General features: G+C 31.8%; 1 protein-coding gene across 1 annotated transcript in view; it reads right to left on the bottom strand.

Annotated features, from left to right (window-relative positions):
• Positions 1 to 15515, bottom strand: part of MS3_00006063 (uncharacterized protein) — a 45561-nt gene extending 30046 nt beyond the window's left edge. The window contains exon 1 of the mRNA XM_051214165.1: positions 13595 to 15515. Within this exon, the coding sequence (XP_051067314.1) occupies positions 13595 to 15209 (1615 nt within the window). The 5' untranslated portion in view covers positions 15210 to 15515. The remainder of the gene's footprint in view (positions 1 to 13594) is intronic.
• Positions 15516 to 18604: the final 3089 nt, after the last annotated feature.

The raw sequence follows: 18604 nt of genomic DNA, 5'->3' as shown, positions 1-18604 counted from the left end.
ATTACCTCGATACAGCTTTAAGTCGTGAGCTTTTTAAGCAAAGATGAATAGTGGCTAGCGGTGGAATCCAGGACGCGCGTTTCGTCATATTTGGGACTCCTCAGCTGGGTAAGGGTTCAAGTTATCACGTTGACGATATATTCTGAGATGAATTTCAATCAGTATTTGCTTTTTAAAACAATGTCCATCTTGTATGCAATCCTTTGGAAAATTCTATTTTCTAACAAGTTAATTAGAATGAATGGATTTTTGGCAAGCAATGGAATCAAAATGAGATAGAGTTTCATCTTATTTTAAAACTAATTAGTTATATACATACATCTCGGTGTTTATGTTTACATAAGGATTCGTTAAATATGTTAATGATTAAGATCATGAACCGATTGATGTCTCACCACTGAAGCACTGGACGGCCGTTCTGTCCTAGTATAGGACTCCTCAGCAGTGAGCATTCATGATCCCGACTCGCGAGATTTGAACCTAGGACCTATCAGTCTCATGCGCGAGCGCTTAACCTCTGAATCATTGTGCCGGCATCCAATGGTGTGTAGATTAAGTCACACGCCGCAATATAGTGAGTGGTTTAGCCTCTCCTCTATACCTTGAGTTACTGCTTTTATTCTAACTGCATTTTAACCAACCTGCCTTGTATGGTAATATGATGATGATGGTGGTGATTGGAGAGGACAAAACACTTTTCATTTGGACAGGAAATTAGGAAAAAACATTGGAAGTGGATAGGACACATATTGCGGTAATCACCAAACTGAACCACAAGGCAAGCACTAACTTTGAATCCTGAAGTGAAGCGGAAAAGAGGAAGGCCGTAGAACGCACTACGTCGGGAATTGAAAGCAGATATGAAAAGGATGAATAGCATCTGTAAACAACTGGGAAGGATTGTCCAGGACAGAGTTGGATGGAGAGTGCTTGTGGTTGGTCTATGATCTTCCACGAGAGGTAACAGGCATAAGGAAGTAATAAAAACTGAGTGATGAACTATCAGTAAATATATATATATATATATATATATATATATATATATGCCGATTTGGTTTCATGTGTTTCTATAATATAACCTAATTAAAATGTGTAGTTTTTTCACAATAGCAGTTAAAATCTTCATTTATATTTCAAATCTATTAAATCTATGTAATAAGCAGTTAACTGTTTTCAGTAAGAAATTTCAAGTAAAATAATCACCATGTCAACAAAAACATTAACCAAAATCTTTTATATACGTATCTTAGAAACTATACTGAATAAAATGGACTACACCAAATAATTATATATATGTATAATAATGAAATGTAATTTGTTTGATCAAGTGTAAATATAAGAGAGGCCTCATTATCATCTTTATAGAAAATTGTCTTCATTTAAACTTCCGTTTCATATTTCCGATTCACAATATAAAAATTGATACACTACTGATTATTAAATATTTAATAGAATATCAGTAATATACTTATAATACAATTAACACCACCAACAACAACAACAAGGAGAAGAAGAAAAAAGAAGAAAAACATTTGAAAATTAATTTTTATATTATTAATAAAATCAATAATTAATTATTTATTTAATATCAAATAAACCATAATAGTAATAATAATAATAATAGTAATAATAATAATAATAGTAATAATAATAATAATCAATAAAGAACATAATTATTAAACATGAAAAATTATTATAATATTTGTATCTCCTAGAGATTAAATAGAATAGAATATATGAGTAAAATAAAAATCGACTTTTATTTAGAAACAATTCATAGGGACTATATGTATAAATATGTATATATTGAGTCGCCATAAATGAATATAGAACAATAGAGTCTTCTTTGATTCAAAATAACAAAGTGATAAAATTGAAATCATATTTATACAGAATGAAATGTAAAATTAATTGATTATTACAAATATTTTCAACCTTCTATAGACATATACATTAATATCAGAAGGGGTTTTGTGGAGATTGTAGTAATTTCAATAGTTGAGATCTTAAGTCAATTGAACTTAGACCACCAGATTTTCCATGATAGCTTTGTGTTCGAATCTTACAGGGAGGGATCATTAATGCGTACTACTAAATAGTTCCACAATAGGAAAAAACGGTCGTCCAGTGCTTCAAGGTTTTCCATGATGGTCTAGCTTCAATTGACTCATGATCTCAACCATTGAAAATTATTATGATATCCACAAAATCCCTTCTGATACTAATCAACATGTGCTCACTAGTCACTAGTTTCATGAGGTTTTTCCTGGAGTTGTAGCGAGAAGCAGTTACCACTGCAGTTCAATCGGGTCTGTTGTGAGATGGTAACTCACTGATGACAATGGTGGATGTGTCGTTGAATTTCGTGGATTAGTTAAAGTTATACATTGAGACCGTTGGATGCCGGCCGGCCGGCTGGTTCAGTGTTGTAAATGTTATGAGTTCGCAAGCGAGACTTATATATCCTGGATTCGAATCCCACGAGGCACGGTCGTGGATGCACACTGCTGAGGACTCCCATGGTGGAACGTAACGGCCGTTAGTGCTTTCAGGTTTTCCATGGTGGTCTATCTTCAATTGACTCATGATCTCGACTACTGATATATATATATATATATATATATATATATATATATATATATATATATACTATAGAACTATAAATACGAATGTATTTATTTATTTTTTAATTAATAGAATTCATATTAAAGAAGTCAATATGTGATTTAACATGATCAATAATTTATTAATCAATAAAGATATACTCTTATAGTAACAAGTGGATTGACTTGTACTAGAAAACCACTGAACAACTAAGAATATTTAATGGTTAGTTTGTATAATTAAGAGAGTTGTAAATACTGGTATGTAAGTAATGCCCCAAGTAACGTGCATGTCATGTAGTTTCAAGATTTAGGTTTATCTTCTGGTCATTTAGTGTTAGAGCACTATAGAACATGGTTTACATCACGACTTATTTAACTACGCTTGTTACCTCTTGTGAATGAGTATAGGCTGCTCAACAGCATTCTACATTCAACTTTGTCTTGACCATTTCTTTCCATTTCCGATTCATTCTCTTCATTTGTGCTCCCAATTCTCGATACCGTGTGTTCTTTAGTTTTCCACTTCTCCTTTTCCTATCACGATTCCAAGTTAGCGCATGTAATGCAGTTTAGTGATTTCTGTAATGCGTGTCCTATCAACCTCCATCGTCTTTTTCTAATTTTCTCTTCAGATGGAATTTGATTTGTTCTTTCCCACAGTAGGCTGTTGTTGATGGTATCCGACCAATGGATATTGAGTATCTTACGTAGACAACTATTTACAAATACTTGTACCTTCTTAATGATGGTTGTAGTAGTTCTCCAAGTTTCAGCTCCATAAAGTAGAACTGTGTTGACGTTCGTAATGAGGATTCTCACTTTGATATTAGTTGACAGGCAACTGGTTTGAGTTCCATATGTTCTTCAACAATGGGAATGCTACCCATACTTTACCGTTCCTCGCCTTCACGTCTGCATCGGATCCTCCACGTTCATCGGTGATGCTGCTGTCCAGGTACATGAAAGTTTTCACATCTTCCAGAGTTGCTCCAACAAATCCGATTGCATTGGTGTTCTCTGCATTGTATTTGAGGATCTTGCTTATTCCTTTGTGTATACTGAGACCTACTGAAACAGTAACTGCTGCTTCATTGTCTGTTCTCACTTGTATTTGTTGGTGTGTATGGGACAGAAGTGCCAGGTAATCTTCGATGTCCAAATCTTCTAATCAATTCCGAGCTGTCCATTGTATTCTGTGCTTTCCGTCAGATGTCGAGATCTTCATAATCCAGTCAACCATCGGAAGAAAGAGAAATAGTGAGAGTAAGCAGCCTTGTATGAATCATGTCCTCGTTTGAAATGCCTCTGTCATATGTCCCCCATGCACGGCTTTGAATTATGGTCCGTCGTATGAATTTCGGATGATGTTGATAATTTTCTCATGTACAGCATAGTGTCAAAGTAGGTTCCATAAGGTTATCCCATCACGAAGCTAAAATAAATTAAGAATTACCTTATTCTACCAACTAACAAACGGCTTTTATTTCTACATTTGAAATTGTTTATAAGAGTATGGGTAACCTTGTGCACCAACAATATAATCTCGTACCTTCATCTATACCCCAGTCTTAAAATTGAATAAGAGAACACCCTAGGTAAACTTCTATCATTATATTTCAGCTAATAAGTACATTCATTTCAAATACTCATCAATTTATGCATATGAATGACGAAACCATGACATACTTCAAATCATATCAAAACTAGTTTCTATAGCTTCATGCAAACATAAACTAAGTTAGTTTATTTCATAAAATGAAATCAAGTTAGTCTATTATCTTTTATTTTTTAATTTTTACAACCCCTTTCTTATGCAAACTATCACAATATTTACAGTACATTTATCAAGCTATATTCGCTTCAGTTGTGACTGTATCCAGATACAAGATACAAAAAGAGAGTAAGAGATGAATAATTAGTATTCAATTATATGTTTCAAAACCCATTTTATTCAATTTGGTGTTTTGAAAATGCATGAAACTCAAAGTTTGAAAAGTTTTAGCCACTTCCGGTGAATCAAGCCGAGATGGATAGTGGGTAGCAGTGGAATCTAGGACGCGTGTTTCAACTTATTTGGGACTCATCAGCTGGATGTACCTGGATTACACTGCTAGCCACTATCCATCTTTCCTTTAAAAGCTCGTGACTTAAAACTATATCGAGGCAATACACACAGGATGCAATATGCTAACATGAGACTGATCAATTGCAGTCCTAAATGACAGTGGGATGATACAAGTAAAACAACATCAAGTGAATTCCGGTGAATTATTTACAATAGAATTGGAGCTCTCAATGAAATCCAAACGCATCTTTTCGATCCATTTGATATTCATCAAATCAATATACCTTCATCTCAATGTTGATGTTTACACAAAAGTTCAAATATATATTCAGCTCAGTGGTCTAAACTAAGATAAATTCTATGTTCTGGTATTCACTGTTGATCGCAGTTCATCTGTCATTAAAAGCTGTGACAATATTGGGTATTTTTAAGTAGAATAAAGATTCAATTCTTAGTGTTATCAATGTGATAATTCAAACTTTATTATTAGTAATACATTCTATCATATTTAATCTAGTATGACTTGGATCATTCTGCTTTTGAAATTTCGATCAGTTTCAGCTGATAAACATATATATTTAGAAGCTGTGTTTCATTCCATTTCGGACATGCCATTCAAATGTACCTACGTACTATTGTTTATATTTACATGGAATCCTGAAATTAGTACTGTTTGCTTTAAACTTCAAAGCTCTATCCACAGATCTATTTGTTATATCTGAAGCTTAGATTCTTTATATACCGCGTAAAACTTAAGCACTCAAACGCTAGAACCCTCCAAGTCAAAAATGTGAAGACAGAAGACAAGTGAGAAGGAATGCTATTGCAAACAGTGTCAAATATTGTACTAATTCTCAGATATTTATAGTTTTTAGTAAAAACGAAATCATTATTATGGTCATCCAATTCGCATACAGTGGCATTTAGCATTTGTTCGATAGGGAGGCTACACGTCGAGATTCCGGAATGTTCTTCCAAAAGGTGATTGAATGGAATGTCTTTGGCCCTTTCTGACTTTTTTATAGCTTCCTCAACTTTACCCGTGAGCCGTTTTTACACTTTTATTAAATTATATTTTACGGAATTTCAATTAGACATTTTTTTTAATCCGTGGGTATTCTTCGACTTATTGAATTTTCAGGTTATATCTTCGGTTATACACTGAATAATTACTTCTTATGCAACAAGGTGATTTCTTTAAAGATACATGGAATACATGTGATGTATATATATTTGTAGTTTTCAGGCTACAAATATTATCACTATTGAAGATGAACATACTGATATGCTCCAATGTAATAGTCGTTTCTACATGATTATCGTAATGATCAAAACCTGAATCAAGAGGTGTTTATTTATAATTACGGTATTCATTTTATAGATAGACAACACCGTGAAAAAATCGGAATATATATGTTGAAATCGTATGAAAGATTTGTGGTTGAGCTGGCAATGTTCGTTTTTTATTAGGTTTTCTTCACTGAACTGGATGGTTTGGTCGTGGAGCTTTCATCATTATTCTGAACGACATCATTAGCACAAATTTCAGGTAGAAGTGAAGTGTTCGAATTTCTCAACACGTGGTTTACAGCTTGTCATTCTTTTTCACTTATATCACATTTTAATGATGTTGTTTTCAGGAAAGAATCTTTACAAATTAACTCTATAACTGGGAGGATACAACAATACCAAGAGATATACATGTACGCAAAATATTAATCACTTGTCTCAAACTTTACTGCTCCTTCGTTTCTACATCAATCAATTTCTGTTCTCGTCCTATTTTCTTCGATCTTTTTAACCTACTGCCGCCAGTCGTCTCAGTTTTGATTGATGGAACATACTACTTATATCTGTCGACACCAGTAGCAGACATCACAATCAGGTAAGCAATATACAGTTTAAATTCACTTAGTATTGTTTTACTTATTTCTTCCGATTGTTATTTAGGACTGCAATTGATCAGTCTCTTGTTAGTATATATACATCCTGTACGGATTGTCTCGATATTGCCTTATGTCACAAGCATTCTAAGTAAAGATGAATAGTGGCTAGTAGTGGAATACAGGACGCGCATTTCGTCCCATTTGGGACTCGTCAGCTGGAAGTTCCAGTGTGTTTATTGTTTCATTGACAAGGTATACTTCATTTATTTGTTTTAAATAACATTGAATAGTCAATATTGAAAGTAATAATCCATTAGTTTATTTATTCAATAAAGGGAATATTACTTTTCAAGGGATTAAAAACTATACAAAAAGAATTTGAGTCTGTATTTCTTTTTTTTTCTTCTTTCATTTCATGAATCGGTTATCTTCATTTACTTTGACATAAATTATGTAACTATGGTGAGTTTAGTTAACTAATTGTTACATTATGTTACGTTTAATTTTGTCTCCGTATATATATATACATAATCACTGTAATGTTATCTCTATGTGAATTCATGATATTCACTAGACTACGTAAATACATCTTGTTAGTTAATTAGGAAAAAAGAGAATTGTCTTCAGTTAGAACAATTGCATAATAAGTAATAATAAAAAGATTATGAATGTGACTAGAAATAATGTTATAACATTATATACAAGTATGTTTGTGTACACATTTATATAGTGATATCAGAAAAAGATTTTGTGGTTATTATATGATAAGTTAATAGTTGAATACACGAGTCGATCAAAACTAGACCACCATGGAAAATCTGGAAGCACTGGATGGTCGGGTCTGTTGTGAGACGGTAACTCATTGACGACAATGATGGACGGTCGCGTAATATTGTGGATTGATTGGAGTTACACATTAACACTGTTGGATGTTGGCCCAGTGATTTGGAGATAAAGTGTTTGAGTGTGCGAATGATAGGTCCTAAGTTCGAGTCCCGTGTGCAGGATCGTGGATGCAAACTGCTGAAGAGACCTATACTAGGATGAAATAGCTATCCAGTGCTTCCGGGTTTTTAATGGTGATCTAACACTGATCCAGTCATCATATCGATCTATTCTGATTACCTTCAATTTTATATTTTGTGTAAAAGTCATTATATGAGCTATGGATAAGGCCAATATTGAAATAATAATACAACAGATGAATTCTCAGCTTAGCACACATATAATATGGAAATATACAAAATTCAATCCATACATAATTCTTAGCTAGAAAAGCCCACACAATGAAATTATAGAAGTATTTTGAGCTGGATACACATGAGTTAATAGAAAATGATCAGTTATGGACTTTGAAACTAACAACAAGAAAATTACAAACTTTTTCAAAAAAAATCCCAGATGAAGTTTTAACTTATACAATCAATCAGTCAGTTACAGTGTAGGACTAGGGACATATATGCAACGCTTCAAGTTACAACACCTCATTAACACAACAAAATCAACACCAAATTTACATAGGTAATTACTTTAGTGGTAGTAACTTATAAAGAAAGATTATGCATAAGGATCCATTACAGGAAGAAAAAATTGGTTCGTAGAAAGAAAGGTATACAGTAATTCTGATCTCACGGTTTAAGAACAGACAGAGAGTGTATACACCAACGCCATTGTGATCAAATTTGAGTAATCTCATCCAAAATCTCCAACCATTAATTAAAATGGTCACGTGGACCCCAACCATGTAGTGTGTATCTATGAACATGGTTAAAACTAGAAGTTAGTGATTTTGTGGAATGATATCACATCTTGGTTTGGCTGTCCACAAATTTCTTCCAATCATCTCTAACACTGGTCAACATTGCGATGGTATAAACAACATACATCTCAATCTTTCTGAGGTAAAAACAACAAGTTCCATGGTATTATATAAAAAGCAATACAAACAATCTGGTAAATTAATAATATGAAACATAAGCTTAGTGGTTGAAACACTTGGATTTCAACTAGCACATCTCATATGAGTTCACTCATCTTAACAATCAAGTATCATTGTACTTCATGCAAACAATACAACTGAAAGTTAAATGCCTAGATCATTATTTGTTACATAAGTAAATCAATTAAGGTTACAATATAATATATCACAGGATATTTGTATTAAACCAATATCTACATGGTAGATAAATGAATAAAATACTGTGAATAACCTTTTGATGGAGTTCCGTTCACTGAACTGGATGGTTTAATCGTGGAGCTTCCATTGTTCTTCTGAACGACATCATCAGCACAAATTTCAGGTAGAAGTGAAGTGTTTAAATTTCTCAACATGTAGCTCACAGCTTGTCCTGATTAACTTTTTAGAATTTTCACGATAAAACAGACTTATTATTGACTATGTACATTATAGATCATTTCATAGACACTTAATTTTTGGACAATCTTAACTATGCAGAATCTAAACTGATTATTTGTAAGTGCTATTGTTCATCTATTCTAATAAGCAAGCCTTATATTATATAAGAACTTGGCTTGAATTGGAGAATGCTGGCCAGCTACCTATGCTCCATTGGGGATAACAAACGTAAATACGTAATACCATATAGGAATAATTTTCTCTTTGCATAATAATCTTTTGTTTTGTTTAGTTAAAGGAACAAAACACTCAAATATATTGACATTAATTTAATAAATAAATAAATACGTAAACTTTTTGATGGAGTTTTGTTCTTTGAGCTGGATGGTTTGGTCGTGGAGCTTTCATCGTTCTTCTAAACAACCAAATCAGCACAAACTTCAGATAAAATACGTAAGCTTTATAATTACTCTTTTGTTCATATTTAAGGTTGTATAAAGTCAACTGCTGTTTATATAAATAAAACTTGTATGGAAATACAATTGTTTGGTAGATTTATAGATTGACATTAACAATCAAAACAAATATGTCTTCATATAAGTAAACTAACCCTATGTGTTATGGAATAGAAATAAGAAGAAATTAAGCTGTAAACTCATATTTATAGTTGGTTAGTTTCTCAACCCATCTCAGATCATTATCTGGAGTAGTTTTTCTTAGAAGGAGAATGCAAAACAATTATTAGATCAACACCGGAGCATGCAATCCACTCTGAACAAGTCACTACAAAGAAGATTTCCTTCAAAATAATCTTCACAATCAAAGGAACAGGATCAAAAAGAGGCTGGATAAAGAAAGTTTATATACTACTGAGGCGTTGGTGATTAACCAGTTCAAACCAGAACTCTTCGTACAAAAATGATATATCCAACATTCATGTTCTTTTATTTTCCTTCATATATGTTAAGAGGATAATGATCCTTCATAATTCTGACACGTAAATTGTTTTCTACCTTCTTTTCTTTTTTAAATCCCTAATTGTTACGTAACCTCGTTTGATATTTGAAGTCTCGAATTAATTTATAATACAATCTTTCATTTCCTTCTACAGAAATATCAACTGAATAAATATAAATGCGGATGTACAGCTCCGTTAAATGATTTTATCGGTGGTGTATGAGCCAACTCGATGTAATCAAGTGTTGATCAATATTTATAGTCACACAAAAACAGCTACAGACATGTGATGAATGAGATAAATAGGGCACACATATATACGCTCATACAAAAGCAGTCAGAGTTGTGATAAGTGAATAATTGATAAGATTTAAATATGACTTAAGAAGAATGGATAAACTGCCCTGTCCAAAAGTTAGAATAAGTTATGTAGTCTTTACATAGTAACTTACACTACAGACTCATCAGCTGGATCGACTTGATTCCTGTATTGAACATTAACACTAATATACAGATATATTCAGGTGAAGAATCTCATATAAGATAAAATATACTGTCTAATTATCACTGCTAACCATAGTTAAAAGTATAAAATTTTAATTTGATTAACGCATTAGAAAGTTGTATTGAAGAAAGTATAAACTTAACGTATAAGATAACAATCAATTCTAGTTCAACTTAATAAAATGGGTTTTGTGGAGATTTTAGAAATTTCACTGGTTGAAATCATGAATCAATTGAAGCTAGACCACCATGGAAAACCTAGAAGCACTGGACGGCCGTTTTGTCCTAGTATGGGACACCTCAGAAGTGCGCATACACGATCCCGCCCCCCGCTAGATTCGAACCCAGGACATATCAGTCTCGTGCCAGGCAACAAATGCAACTTCAAATGAGTTACATCATCAATGAACCCTATTATGACAAAAACAAATGAACTCATTCAGTGTAACACAACAAAGCAGACTCAATAATATACTTTATTTTATAAACATGGTGATAATACTGAGTAAATTGTATAAATCAATAAAAGTATAAAATCATGACTGTATATCTGTGTTTCTGTATTAAATTAAACTTTGCCTAGAGCCCGTCTAGGGTTACTGTCAGTTCCAAGCCCGCGTAAAAAAGGAGGGATGGGCATGAGGTTACCGACCCCATCCCGTAGAAAACTAACAAGCCAAAAAAAAAACACTAACCCGGAAAAAAAGTAATTCAAACCGTATTAAATTCATGTAAGCAATAATTGGAATTATGTTCATGAATAGATTTTGATGCATTAATATATATGACTAGTTGATTTGTTAATGAAGAATCTGTCACATAGTTGTGAGAAAATGATTCAATATGTATTAATCGAACAAATATTTCGTTTAATACTATTAAGTAAATTTATAATGTCAACAAACAATCCTCAATATATCAATGCTTTCTAGTTATTCCAATGACTGTAGGATTAAATACTACTTATAATAATAGAATTTAGAAGTCCGCATTTGTCAAGATCAAATATGAATTGATTTCTAAGAAGTCAAGAAAAGACACTAAAAAAATAAATCATTATCCCAGTTTGTTCTAAATAAAGACAACTCAGAGCTTTTTGGTGGAGTTTTGTTCTCTGAGCTGGAGCTCATCCACCTGAGCTACAAATCTTCTCCACCATCTCACAACTCAGAGTCTACAGTCATATATACATACATACACAGAGTTGTGTTAAATGATATCGAGTCATTTAATGAGCGTAAATTGTTACACAGTAAAACACGAGTATACTTTGAGGCAGTTCGTTCTGTTCAAATTTTTACAGCTGCGAAACATGACCATTAAGAGTTGAAGATACTCGTAAACCACTAGTATTTGACCACAGATGTCTTAGAAATATTGCTGGCATCTGCTGGGATCACCGGGTAAGTTTAGATGCAGGGTATAAGAGAATGGTGGTAAATCAATTGATGAAGTTGTGAATCTTCATCGACTGAGATGGTTGGGCCACATGATATGTATGCCTGAATAAAAATTACCACAACGCGCAATGTTGACTAGTGTTAGAGATGGTCAGAAGAACTTTAGGGGCAGCCAAACCAAGATGTGATATCATTCCACAAAATCACTAACTTCTAGTTTTAGCCATGTTCATAGATACACACTACTTGGTTGGGGTCCACGTGACCATTTTAATTAATGGTTGGAGATTTTGGATAACATGACTCAAATTTGATTACAATGGCGTTGGTGTATACACTCTCTGTCTGTCCGTAAACCGTGAGATCTGAATTGCTTTATACCTTTCTTTCTATGAACTAATGCATTTTTTCTTTACTATATCCTTATATGCAGTCTTTCTTTTATATTATAGTACGATTGAATTAACTACTTCTATGAATTTGGTGTTGATTTTGTTGTGTTAATGAGGTGTTGTAACTTGAAGCGTTGCATATATGTGCCTAGTCCTACATTGTAGCTGACTGACTGAATTAGTATAGTAACATTAATATACTTTTAGTTAAATTAAAACATCTTAGACATTCAACATCAGTCAACAATTGATGCGTTACAATTTCCACTCAATTTCACCAAACATTCACTATCTTACTATTAGGTATACTTTAACATCACAAATAAAAGCCATTACAATGTTATGGATTTTAAGAAATTCATTCAATAACAACTTACTAGTCAGTATACATATCTCACTTAGTAGTTCATGGCGAAAAATATAATCTCACATTGAAAATGAATATAAACAAAAATCTCTATGAAATATTTTATATAAAAATGGATTCATATATTCCCCTGAGTTCGATTCCTGATTTGCTGATGAATAGATAATATTAAAATTAAGGTGTTTTTTGTGGATATTATAGTAGTTTTAATAGTTGAGATCATGAGTCAATTAAAACTAGACCATCATAGAAAAGCTGAAAAGAGTGGACGGCTGTTTCGTCCTACTGTGTGACTCTTCAACAGTACACATACACTATCCCATCTGAGAAGATTCTAACTCAAGACTTATCATCATTGAAATTCCCTTAACTAGAACAAAACAATTGTCTATTATGTTTTTTTTTGTTTTTCTATCGAATAACACTTTTTTCTTTTATCAAATCTAATTTGACAAATAAATAAACAAATAAACGAAAAAATATATATATAAAAAATAATCAATCACAAAATTGATGAAATATTGAATTCATGAGTCAATTGAAGCTAGACAACCATGGAAAACCTGGAAGCGAGACCTGTAGTACTTAGATTCGAATCTCGCGGACGGGATGGGACGGGATCGTGGATACGCACTATTGAACAGTCTTACAATAGTACGAAACAGTCATCTAGTGTTTCCAATTGTTTTCCATAATGATCTATCTTCAATGAAATCATGATCTAAACTATTCAAATAAATATTTATTTTAAACAGTTAAGATCATGAGTCAATTGAATGTAGACCACCATGGAAACTTGGAAGTACTGGATGGCCATTTCGTCCTGTTGTGGGACTCCTCAGCGGTGCGCATCCACGATTTCGCCTCACGGGATTCGATTCCAGGCGCTTAACCAACTAGACCACTGGATGCCCACTACCATGGAGGAGTCCCACAACAGGACAAAATGGCCATCCATTGCTTCAAGGTTCTCCATGATGATCTATCTTCAATGAAATCATGATCTAAACTATTCAATTTACAAAAAAAATATTTATTTTATTTTTATTTATATCACTTACCAATTGGTACAAATATTGATCTTGATAAAAAAGGGAATGATAAAAAAAATATAGTACGTTCCACATCTACATTATAAATTTGTTGATAAAATGATTGCATACATACTGATGATATTTGAAATGTCCAATCATCTGCAGCATATGTAAATAATATAGCATATACAGGACGTGATGTAAATATTTTATTCCATGGTATCTGAGTATAATTATGATTATATAATATACGATTAGATATTGTTGATTTTAAATAATTTAATTCATATTTATTTAATTTTTTATCTTTATTTGGTTTTTCATCAATTAATCTCCACCAAAATATACACCATATTAAACCTAAATTAGCATAGATATAAAATACAACACCCCAACCCCATTTTTTTTCAATTTCAGCACATACTGGTAAACCAATTAATGGTCCTAATGATACACCAATAACAGATAAACATACTAATGTTGAACGTTCATTAATAGGACTCCAAAAACGTAATATACCAAATACTGATGGTATTAAACAACCTTCAGCTAAACCTTGTATTAATCTTAATAATATAATCATAATTAATTTTGCATTAATATTATTACCTATAGTTTCAACAAGTGGTAAAAATAAATTCATACCACATGTAATTGCTACAGAACTACCTAATAAAAATGATGAATCATAATTCACTGTTAAATAACCACCTATTGGACTTGTTATTAAATAAGCAAAAAATACAGAATTTTCTACTATATCATTTTTAATTGTTTCTGTCCATGGCATTTTACGATGTTCTGATGGTTTAAATATTAATGATGTTGATGGACGTATATTATCTAATAGTCTATTTGAATCGGTATGTAATTCATGATCAATAACCTCATCATCATTATCTTCTTCTTCCTGTTGTTCTCCTTCTTGTTGTTCTTTCTTTGAATATATAGATCCATTTATATTGATATGATTCATTTGTTTTGATCTATTGAGTAAATTCATATGATTATGAAGATAATGATGATGATGATGATTATAATCCATTTGATATTTCATATTTGTTGTATATTTAATACCAAATGTGATACGTGTATTAGTATTATTTAAATTTGTTATAATACCTAACATTTCTGATCTCATACCAATAACAATAGTAAGACATGTACAACATAAAAATGCAATTAAATAACGTTTACGTCCTGGACCACAAAATAATGTATTATTTCTAGTTTTATGTTTATGAATAGAATGTGTATTATAATTCAAATTCCATAGATTTGATTCATTATTATTATTATTATGATTATGATTCATTCCATCTGGAATAGTTAATAATTGTCCATTGGTTTGAAAGATTTCATCAGTAAAATCAGTAGTAGTATTATTATGAGTAGTATTAATAATATTTGGTATATTTTTTATATAATATTTATCATTTGGATATGTAATGAATGGATTTTTATTAATATTATTAATTTCTATGGCTGTAAGATTTTTCAATTGTGGTAAACCAGTGATAGATGGTGCTCTTAATGAATTAGATGATTGTTGTGATGAAGAATTCGATGATGATGATAATACATGACTAGTATTACTATGCAATGATTTGATTGATACAATTTCACTATTATATACATTCATTATTTTATTTTATTATGAATAAATCAATACTCTTGTTGTTGTTGTTGTTATTGTTTTAATCAATAATCAATAATGGAATCCGTATTCATTGAACTGAGAGAAAAAAAAGAGAAACATCTAATGAATACTCTTCAATAAATCATGAATAAGGAGATTTCAGTCGAATAAGTGATTGTAATTGATGTGATATTCCATTTTGAATCTTTAATAGTTCTATTTCTCAGTTATGATTATTATTATTATTATTATTATTATAGTTTTTGTCAGTAATAAACATAAATTTTACTATCGTAGAATAAGATATAAACAAGTATTAAATGATTTGTCACAATTTTCATTAGTAATTACTAAGAATAATTCGATTTCTTTTTTATATCCTTCTATTAATATTCACTTCTTTACATTATTTCTAATATGTATATGTATATGTATATGTGTATATGTGTACTGTATCTTTTTACAAGTCTTCTGAATATGATCCCTTCTTTTTTCTTTCTTTGTTGTATTACAGCATGATATAACTAGTCACTATGTCGTGTTATCACTTGGATACGGAATAAAACTAGTTTACAAATATGGGAATAAAAATATCATTTCCAATTTATTGGTCATTTTCAGTCATAAATATAAACAATAATCAGTGAAAATGTGATTGGTTAATAATTTCAAACATACACACAGACGCACACACGCACACACTACGCACATGTATATTAAGATATACATATTCGCATACAATTTTTCATTTATTATTTTTTTTTCTTTTTCTAATGATTGTGAACAGACATATCAAAACTTGTCTGTCAGTTTATCTAATAATTTATTGGACAAATAAATCTATTGAACATTTCTTGCCTAGAGGATTATTTAAATAGTTTTTTAAGTAGTATATATTCATTTTATTAAAAAATTTCATAGATCCTATAGAATATTAGATATTTTTTATTATATTAGTTGATTTACTTACTTACTTACGCCTATTACTCTTAATGGGGCATAGGCCGCCGACCAGCATTCTCCAACCCACTCTGTTCTGGGCCTTCTTTTCTAGTTCCATCCAATTCTTGTTCATTTCTCTCATGTCTATCTCCATTTCCCGGAGTAATGTGTTCTTTGGTCTTCCTTTTTTCCTTTGGTCTTGAGGATTCCAAGTGAGGGCTTGCGTTAAGATACAGTTAGGTGCTTTCCTCGATGAATGTCTTATTCACTTCCAGTGTTTCTTTCTGATTTCTTCCTCCAGTGGGATCTGGTTTGTTCTCTTCCATAGTAGGCTGTTGCTGATAGTGTCTGGTCAACGGATTAGAAATATTTTGCATAGACAACTGTTAATAAATACTTGAATCTTCTGGATGATGGCTTTCGTAGTTCTCTATTTTTCCATTCCATACAGTAGAACTGTCTTGACATTTGTATTAAAAATTCTGACTTTGGTGTTGATTAATAGTTGCCTTGAGTTCTAGATGTTCTTCAATTGTAAATATGCTGCTCTTTCTTTGCCGCTCTCTAAAAAAACGCTACCCAGAAAAAAATTTCATTACATTAGTGGTTTATATTAACAGACTGAAATGAAAATAAATCTTTTAATGGTTATTTAGTTAACAATCGAATAATTTGCCAACATTCAAAGCTTTTCTAACCAAAGATGGATGTTAACTAGCAATGGCATCCAAGAGACACGTTTTGTCTTATTTCGATTCCACTAGTAGCTAATATTCATCTTTGCTTAGAATGCTTTCAACTCAAGGATATATCGTGATAATCTGTATAGGATGCACATAAACCAAAAAGAGACTGATCAATTGCAATCTTAAACATCATTTGGAAAGAGTTAAACAAACAATACAAAATGAATTCAAATCTTTTGTTTAAAGATTTCAAATGAATCGTTTGTTAGTTCTATAAACTTGATATTTAGGATAGATGATCACGTTTCTGTGTTCAATATAAGATCTCTAGAGAAATCAATTGTCCCAAGTGATTTTAAAACAATCCATGATATGTTTAATATCTTTATAAAATGTATTGATGATCATAAGAAGGAACAAAATGTATTGAAGAGTGATAATGATTGACAATAATAGAACTGTATTAGATGTGGTCACTTTGATCTTCTCCTTTAATTTATATGATAGTAGGAAGAAGAGATGATGGTGCTTGTTATATCTTAGTGAACATTAATTTACGAATAACTTTTGAGAATTACTAGTGGATTAATATTATCTGTATATTCTTATGGTGTAACTATTTAGTAATTAGACTGTGTATATCTATATTTCCCTTATTATAAGCTTTATTTTGACCCATAGACTATTATTGTGCGATTTACTGTTCTTAAGTTATACTCAGTTTATTAATCAGTCTCCCACGTTCACAGCCAGTTTTTCGCTTGATCTTGTATAAATGTTATTTCCTATTTTGTGGTGTGATGAGGCCTGTTTGGTTGGTATATAAACCAAGTATGTTTGAAATAAATGATTCGCATAGTGGAAGTTGGTATTGGTAATCTTGACTCAAATGTCAGAACTAGGCGAACAAAGGTCCAATAAAGACGCTAGGCTGCTTATACCAGTCGAACTTCATTAGTTTAGCATAGTGAAAGAGTGAATAAGTCGTATTTCGATTGCTGAATAAATTACGTGATAACTAGCCAAACTTTAAAGTCATAACAGTACTTTTCAACATAATAATTGCTATCTAATTGTTACTGTTTAAAAATTACTGTTACTCAACTAAGCAATTGAAACACAGAATATTAGTGATGATAAGTTACAGTACCTTACTAGTACTTTCATACCTATGGTGTAAGTTAATTGATGACCTTGTTCAGAAGCTAAATGATAAATGTGTTGGTTGTTTGAAATAAAAGGTATCCCAGTGTGATGATGAACACGTATACATGTATACCAACTGACAATTCTGAAAGAAGACGAATTATACATCATGGATTGCATTGCTAAACACAATGCATCTCTCTAGCGGTATAGAATGCACATATTACAAGAGAGGTTGCTCAATTATACACTTGAATATAAAGAATAAAAAATTACAGAGCCTTATTAAGGCGAAATCAAATTCAATAGTGTTATCCAGGTTAATATTAAAAAGATATTACGTTGAAATTCATAAACTGCGCTAATAAGTAATCATTGTACTTTACAGGTGAGTTATGCAGCATATTATTACGAGAGTTAATTCGGACAGCTCGTTTGATCTTCTGACATTTTAACTGTTATATTATTGCTATCATTTAGTGAGAAGTCGTGACCAGTGGAGCTAATCCGTGTCACGAAGAGACAAGTATCTACCTCAGTACAATAGGAGGTGGTTGAGCAATTTCGTGGATTGATTAAGGTTAGACATTAATACCATTGAATGCCGGCTTAGTGGTCTGGAGG

This window comes from Schistosoma haematobium, chromosome 2 (genome assembly GCF_000699445.3).
Source record: "Schistosoma haematobium chromosome 2, whole genome shotgun sequence".
In the NCBI taxonomy this organism is placed as follows: Eukaryota; Metazoa; Platyhelminthes; class Trematoda; order Strigeidida; family Schistosomatidae; genus Schistosoma; species Schistosoma haematobium.
Note: the sequence above shows the minus strand (reverse complement) of the source record. Positions and strands in the feature narration are given on the sequence as shown.